This window comes from Protomyctophum bolini (genome assembly GCF_963924005.1).
Source record: "Protomyctophum bolini genome assembly, chromosome: 1".
Taxonomy (NCBI): domain Eukaryota; kingdom Metazoa; phylum Chordata; class Actinopteri; order Myctophiformes; family Myctophidae; genus Protomyctophum; species Protomyctophum bolini.
In genome coordinates, this window is record NC_137862.1 from 19,156,328 (window position 1) to 19,164,734 (window position 8,407).

The following is an 8,407-nucleotide window of genomic DNA, read 5'->3' on the forward strand; positions in this document are numbered from 1 at the left end:
GAAGAAATGGTGCTAATTGATTCTGTGTCCTGTGGTAGGATCCACTCCTATTTAAGGGAGGCTGCAGGGACAGACAAGTTAGTTGGATGTGGGCATTGACACAAATAACATCCTTGAGTGAGAGCTACAGGGCCTTGTGTGATCAAGGTACAGCCTGAAGAGTGTTGCCCAAGTATTTCTTTATCTTTTGGTCATTATTTTGTTGCCTGTAATCTAGTTTGTTATTGAGGATTATTGCACTGAATAAGTGTCTGGATTTTGGTGGAGGAGTTTTGGGGTAAAATAAAGACCCTTAAACTGCATTACTGACTGTTCTTGGAGCCTTGGCCGTTCGGGCAACTTTACAGGAACATTAGCAGAAAAAAGCAGATCTGCAAGCTCATTATTGTAGATTGTCCGCTTGAGGGAAAAGAGCGGGCCAAGTATTGAGTCAATTGGTCATGTTTAGGTTATTGCCGGTGTAAGTCGTTACATTTCAGAAAATACACATGAATCCATCAAATAAAGAACATTAATTAAAACACAATTTACAACATTAATTTTATTAACATCTTATCTACAGTATGAGAGTTTCATCTTCAACACAACTTTATACAATATTATGGTCTCTCTCTCTCTCTCTCTCTCTCTCTCTCTCTCTCTCTCTCTCTCTCTCTCTCTCTCTCTCTCTCTCTCTCTCTCTCTCTCAGCTAAGAGGTCCTTGGCCTGGAAAACATTCAATAAGTACATGCATGTATACAAAGTTAGCACTGATCGGTCCGCAGCCAGTTTGCGAGATTAGCTCCAGACAGACATACAGACCCTTTCATAGATGGCCAGCCTCCAGCAGAGCCATGCCATAAAAAAACCCCCCAAAAAACATAATATTTCTTTTTGTTTACGAAAACAACATTAACGGTTGTGTGGGTTATTTCCCACACCGTTCCGGTGAGTTTCAGTAGAAACAGTGGGTGTGTTCTTGTTACATGCAGGGCTATTGTTCAACAGAGTGCCTCCCACTGACGAGTCTATATAAAGTCAGATTTCACCTGCAGCTCAAATAGGCCTATACCTTCTGTACTAACTATAACTTTGATGAAGTCAGCTCCACTGACTCATTTGAGAGCTGGGATCCATAGAACATAAGAGAACTACATTCAACTTCAATTCATCGTCATCGCCATTTTTGTCTTTTATACATTTCGTGTCATGATGAGGACTCTACTTTTTGGAGTTATTCTTGGACTTTTGACCCCTGGCCACTCGTTACCGGTTAATGGTGAGTGAAAGTTTATTCTCTGGCACTCTCTCTCTCTCTCTCTCTCTCTCTCTCTTTCTCTTCTCTCTCTCTCTCTCTCTCTCTCTCTCTCTTTTAGCATATATTCAGAGTGACTTGTGGGTGTTTTAAGTAAGCTCCTTTATCTGGATTAAAGTACGTGTCTAAATATTTGTCACTAATGTCACTCAGGCTGTCATCTCCATATTTTAAATTTCTATGGTTTTCCATGAATTAATGTCCTATTCCGTCATACAGACCCCTTTTCCACCGGTTGGGAACTGGTTCAGTTCAGAACCTGCAGTTTTTAGTCCATGAGCCAGACCTCCAAAATTGGAACGTTAATTATGAATTGAGTGGGCAACACCATACATAGTAAATTAATATATGATAACCCTTCCACAGTAGTAGCTTGTTCATATTTAAAAAATAATTGCACATTATCCTACATAATGCCTAATTTGCATAATTAAATGCAATTTCAGCAAATGTGTAATACAATAAATCATTGTCTTTGTGTAAGTAATCCACTTACACGTTTCATGGTGATAACTATTAATTACATTTGTACCTATTCACCTATCACGTATAGGCCTACTGTAGGTGAAAATTACAAAATGTGTTATAAATATGAAAAAGCTTGATCCTATAGAAACATTTTAATATAGGTATGGTTTTGCCCACTCAATTTATAATTAACGTCCCAATTTTGGTTGGCTCATCATGGACTAAAAACTGGTTCTGAACTGAACCGGTTCCCAACCGGTGGAAATGGGGCCACAGTGTCAAACAATAGTAACAGCAGGTGTACAAGCTCAAAACGTGACTCATTTGAACTTGAGGTAGTTTTAGATATTTCTTATTTTGAAAGCTGCCTATCAACTCGTCATATCGCGTTTAATTCCCAATAGAAAGACTAGTGACTAGTCTAACAGGCACGCACGCGCACACACACACACACACACACACACACACACACACACACACACACCTACATGCATGCGCACACACACAATTGCTGTTGTTGAGGAAACCTTGTCCAAACCATTACTTTTCAAAAGAAAAACAGAAACTACACTTTGTATTAGAAATGCAATGCACAGCTGGTGGCTTTCTGCTCACCATAGAGTATTCTGCAACAGTTCACAGCTTTCTCTCTCTCTCTCTCTCTCTCTCTCTCTCTCTCTCCCCTACACTGTGAGTCAGCACTCCCACCTTCACCTGAGATGCTCCTGCATGGTGTTTCAGGCTCCAGACGCTCTCTATCTGTAAGAATGTCCACTCCATGCAGGCTCCTGTTACATCACCGGTGTCCATGTTCCACTGGCTCCGCTCGCCACACACACACAGTCTTTGTCAAAACAAAAATGCTGAGCAGCTCCAGGAGGTGCATTAATGATATCCCCTGTCGTGGCGCTGTCAGGGGGGAAACCTTGTATGTCCAAAACTGTTACTTTTCAGCATTCAAACAACAAAATTTAAATAGCATAGGCCTACGTAGCTAGGAATGCAACGCTTTGCGGCACGTTTTGAGCTTGTAGATCTGCTTCCTTTTCTACTTTTGTGCGACACTGTAGTGTGAGAATGTAGGGTGTTAAATAACAGGGGAGGGGGGGGGGGGGAACATAAAAAGTTGAGATGAGAGGTTTCTGCCCGACAGCAACGGTATAATACGAAACCAAAAAGCAGTTATGCATGTAAATCTGGCTGAACAATATGTTCATGGTGATCACCCTCACTGAACATGACTAGACAGAGATGGAAGATGCACTTGACGTATATGACTGGAACCTGATATAATTTTTGATTTGATCATATTAAGTATTTATTTACTTTTCTTGAGAATGTATACACAGATGGAGTACAGTAAGTAAGTAAGTAAGTACAGTAAGTAGCCTAAGTAATTAAGACAATGTAAAACATAGGTCTATATACTTACCATAGGTGATTCGTGTCTCTCATTGGTCTGTTCTAGAACCCTCCTGTTTTCACTCTACACCAGGGGTGCCCACACATTTTTGACTTGAGATCTACTTTTAAAATGACCAACTAAACAATCTACCCACCCAAAGAAATATTATCCAACTGCTGAGCTGCCATTAGTTACGCTAATGATGTTTGTGTGCAACACTCTTGAAAACAAAGTATTGCATTGTGGGTTCGAAATTCAAATCAATCAATCAAGTCACCTTAATTCAAGTGGCATATTTTTTTAGGGCATGCCATGTGATCTACCTGCACAGCCTTTGTGATCTATGATCTACCTCTGGGCACCCCTGCTCTAAACCATATTAGCTGAAAATAGCTGATCTACAACATAGACACGTTATGAGCTTATAGATCGTCTATTTTCATGGAATGTTTGCGCCACATTATAGGGACCCTGGGGTTCAATTGGATAAGTCAAAATGGCCCAAATGGCTTGAACATTGAAAACACTGTTTTGAAATTGGAATAAAGAAAGAATGTGATTTATTGCATCACTGGGACCATCAGCATTATCTATATTTTGCGTCTGTCTCTATATTCAAGATCTGCTGCAGTGCAAATGCTGAACATGATTAACGGTTTGCGTGAGACAGGGGAGTGGGGGAGTTACTCATTTTAACCATGTCATTATCGCGTGCCAAAAGCTTGCGTAGCATGCTTTAATGGAAATGAACAATTTGACAGAATTGACACTCCTTTGGTTAACACACAGGAATGATTAGTCAGTTAAGTAAATCAATACTTGAGCAACATGACTCACCGCTCCTCATCAAAAAGCCTCATAGCACAACAAGTTTATACAAGCACTCTGTCTGTTTGCTGATTAAGCTCTTATCCTTAGATCTATACAAACTACAAAGCTCTGTGAATTTCCTTTCCCTCCAGGTCAGGGCATGACGCAACGCACGCAGGTACATTCTTTGTGGCGATGCTTAGTTTTTTTCCTTTTTCATTTGTCACACAGCTGTCACGGAGCTACCGGTGGCCAAAGCGGAGGAGGACGTGCTGAGAGAGGCCGTGACGGACGGCTTCATCGTAGGCTACGCGTTCCCAACCACAGCCACCAGTGAACTGCCCAGAAGTAGTAGTAACGAAACAACGACATCTCAACTTCCATACGGCCAGTCGCCCACGGACGAAGATGAAGAGGAGGGCAGCACCGCCACCAGCTCGGACGAATCTGATCCCATAGAGGCCAGCGGGATTTTCGAAGGCAGTGCTGATGTATACACAACACCACCGTGGGAAGTCACGTCTAGCCAAGTCCCGACTCTTACCTCTACTGTACACAATACTACAGAGGCAGAAACTCTCCTCACTTCTGACTCAAGCATTACCACCCAGGGTTATAGTCCTTCCTCAGAGTCAGTTACAGACCCCAGTACAACTATCAGTGTAACCCTTACCCCTAGTGTTATACCTGATATACCTGATGTAACAGACTCTACAACTAGCAGCGCTGCACTACATACGTCTACACCTATGTCTACATCTACCGTGGCAGCTGCTGTCAGTAACTACATCGTTCCACGTCTGTTCAATGAGGTTGAGGTGTCACGTCCAGCATCCGACGAGGAGTTGGAGAAGAATATATTATCAGAGAAACGACTTCCAGGTAATAAATGCAGTGGAGCAGTCCTATATACAGTATCAACTTTTAGGGATAGTTCATCTTTGCCCGCTTACAACTGAGTACCATTTGGTTGCATTTGTAGACTTTGAGAACCACGTGCTAGTGCTATATCACAATTACAGGTATATCATGTGTATGAGGAGTATGTTTGTTTTTTAACTCATCATATTCTGGTCCCTACAGGTCTCAGTGTTGAACAGTCAGTAGCGATTGACGATACCAATAACATATCCAAGCAAGAAGATCGCAAATCATCAAGTAAGTCCAAAGCAATTAAGACTGTCTGTCCTTTATAGTTCTTGTGTATTTCTGTTGCTTAATGCGCACATTATATACATTAATAAGACTTAGTTTGAGGTTGTTGGAGTTGTTTGGACGCTGTAGTGTGATCAATAGGGCATTTCTTTACGAAAAAAAACCAAAAGTTAAAATATGGAGATACGAGGCTTCTGACCGACAATAGCAATTGCATTACTACATTTTGACCATACGGTACCTAAAGAATGTAAATGATGTAAATCTCTCTCTTATGGTGGTAGGTTGGATGATCATCACTGCCTTTGTTGTTGGCGCAATCGCAATGATAGTAGTCTTGGTTGCCATCGCAACCAGGCGCAGGTAAGAACTGTAATACACATAACATTTTCATATTAAAAGAATATCTACTTTTTAGTATATTAATTTTTCCCCCCCAATAACTTGCACCCTTAGGTGGCGTGGAGCACCAAAGCAAATGCCCAATACCGAGGAGAGCAAGGCCAACGGCAGCAACCAGCAGAGGGAGCTAGAGATGGAGACCTTCCTAGAGAAAGGTACACCCAAGGAAGACCAGCACACAGAGGAGTACACTGTCATCCCCTTGAACGAGCTCCCTGAAAAACAGCCTCTTCAGTGACACTCTGGGGTACAGGACGTCTCTGAGGGACGTGGGACCTTCTTTGAGGGAACGTGTGTCAGAACAGAAGGGCTGGACATTTTGAGCAAATGAATGTAATCCCGAGTGCAGGACGGCCATTGCTGTTGAACAAAACAGGCTTCTGTGAATCTTCAGGGCTCTGAGCCCACAAGCAGTACTAGGAAGACCAAACTTTAACTTTAACTGACTTTTCAAAACCTTTGACATCTGTGATTATTATTACTATGATCTCTGCCAGGCTGATCAGAGCCTGGAGCGGAGATTGGACGGATCAGTGCTGTACCTTTCATGCACGCAGCCAGTATGCCAAGGAAGTACCTTCACCCCAAAGCATTTTCTACAAAACACGTTTTGCTACTCCTCCTAGAGACTATGTCCAAAACCTCAAAAGCACTTAGAGCGTTTTCACACCCAAAGTTCGCTTACAAGGACCAAATATTAGCATTTTGATTTTGGTCCGTTTGGTGTTCAGACTGGACTTTGTAAAGCGTACCAAATATGTAAACAAATGACACGTGGACATGTTAAGCGAACCAAATAGTGAAAAAAAGAAAATAGGTCGCATCGCAGGCTCCGTCATAACTTTGCGTGGTGGCGGCGGCGCATGCTCAAAATAAACAGATCTACAAGCGTACATCGTGTACCATACCGTACATACCATTCCGTGTCGATAACTTGTAGGCCTACATCTGTTATTTTTGCGCATGTGAACCTCGTACGCTGCCATTAAATTTGCGCTGCACCTCGACAGACATATATGTGTCTACTATTAAAATCAGACAGCTAGCTGTCATATCAATAGTGATCCCCGTAAAAAAGAATGCTTTTAGAACTAATTATTAATGCAGCCTCACAACTGCCGACGCCCGACGGCTATTTTGGCTATCGTCCTGTATTTGGTCCTCTATAAAGTCCGAATGCATTCACACCAGTAACGAACCGCACCGTGGTTCGTTTGGAAGCGAACCGAGTCCGGCCTTTTTTAGCGGACCATGGTTCGTTTCTTTGATCCGCACCAGAGTTCGGATGCATGTTCACACCAACCGAACCAAAGAGGTAAGCGGACCATGGTTCGTTTTAAACGAACCAAACATGTGCGGTGTGAAAGTGCCCTTCCACATCTGACGGACCAAATGCAAAAAAGTTTAACCATATATTGTAGAAATACCTTTGTTTTCCCTCACGGCTTCCTTGGGTCCTGGCGGCTGCAACTCACCTCTTACATAGCCCTGGGTATAGGCCACCCGACCTGGTGGAGATGTACGCACTCCACAGAACATCACTTTCAAGTGGTGACATAATTATTGTCATATTGTCACATACGTAATAATATGTATTTCATATAAAGTGGTCAGTTAAGAAGAAGAGTACCATTCATTTTTTGTTATTTTTTAAAATTGCACTGTTTCATTTTCTGTTGAATGTTTATCATTATATTGTAAATAATAGTGGGAATAGTACTTTTTTAAAACATTAAATGTGGTTAAATACATTATTCAGTACATGCACCAAATGTAGGCTACTCTATAACATAACTGGATGTGATCCAGTTATGTAAAAAAAATATTATTGTGAGGTTATTTTGTGCGATATTACTTTCTAATTTGACTGTAACTTAAGTAATGATTTCCCCATATACATAATTTATGTTCTTATAGTACTGAGCATTATTCAGCGTAGTAATTTATCTTGTCTATGGGCTAGAGTTTCTAGGTAACTTCTATATGACAATAAGTCAGTGGTTTGCGTTTGTACAATTAATGTGTGGATTCCATCACTGTGCGACCTCTGGAATTCTGCCAACATTAACAACTACATTTTGAGAAATAAACACAGAAGCACCGTTTATCTATTTGTCATTTATATTTGCACAGAAGTATTAAAACATTTAGACAGTCCATTTGTCTGGCAGATAATGTTTGTTTTGTGTTGTTGTTGTTTATATAGCACTATGCTGGAGGTCATAGCCATCAATCAGTTAGCAATGCTGCCAGTACACACAGAACAATGTATGGTTGGTTCAAAGAACCATAAACTGCTTTAGTGAATGGTTCTTCATGTTCCTCGCAATGGTTCTTCAAAGCACTGGCATAACAAGTCAATACCGCGGCCGTGGCGGGGGGGTAGAGCACATGATCGGGCCCCCGTACCGACCCCCCCATTGTACAACATGATGCATTATGGTGCGATATTAGCTTGGTGTTACATCACTTTAAAACCCTCTTATTCCCAGCCTTAAATCACATCTTTTTGTGGCTTAGGCCAGATTTGGCGACTTTTTGAATGACAATAGAAAAATGTGAGATATGACCACAATGGCATGAAATATCTCATTTTCAAGGTGCATGTCTCTACTTCACAATGAAAAAGGAATTATGACTCTAGCATGTTCCTTCGTTGACTTATAAGCATTTTAGTACAACTTGGTTTCACTGTTCACTGAAAACCAAGGTGTATTAAAATGCTTATTAATAAATAATGGCAAATGCTAGAAAGAAGATTTTTATATCATTGTAAACTACAGACTTGCAGCTTCAAAATGAGACAATCTGTGACATTGTGGTCACATCTCACATTTTTAGATTGCCATTAGATTGCTGGCCAACGCCAGCCA

General features: G+C 41.3%; 1 protein-coding gene across 1 annotated transcript; it reads left to right on the plus strand.

Moving 5' to 3' along the window:
• Window positions 1-1,052: 1,052 nt before the first annotated feature.
• On the plus strand, window positions 1,053-7,160 carry cd44a (CD44 molecule (IN blood group) a). The gene is made up of 5 exons (XM_080766590.1): window positions 1,053-1,258; window positions 4,209-4,859; window positions 5,061-5,135; window positions 5,417-5,495; window positions 5,589-7,160. Exons 1-5 carry the CDS (start codon window positions 1,189-1,191, stop codon window positions 5,770-5,772), a joined length of 1,059 nt encoding a protein of 352 aa, XP_080622716.1. The 5' UTR covers window positions 1,053-1,188; the 3' UTR covers window positions 5,773-7,160.
• The last annotated feature ends 1,247 nt before the right edge of the window (window positions 7,161-8,407 follow it).

Excerpts from the sequence above, each read along its gene's own strand:
- cd44a (XM_080766590.1), top strand. The coding sequence starts at position 1,189 with ATGATGAGGACTCTACTTTTTGGAGTTATTCTTGGACTTTTGACCCCT. Across the intron at positions 1,259-4,208 it reads CCACTCGTTACCGGTTAATG|CTGTCACGGAGCTACCGGTG; the intron begins GTGAGTGAAAGT and ends TTTGTCACACAG. Across the intron at positions 5,496-5,588 it reads GCCATCGCAACCAGGCGCAG|GTGGCGTGGAGCACCAAAGC; the intron begins GTAAGAACTGTA and ends TTGCACCCTTAG.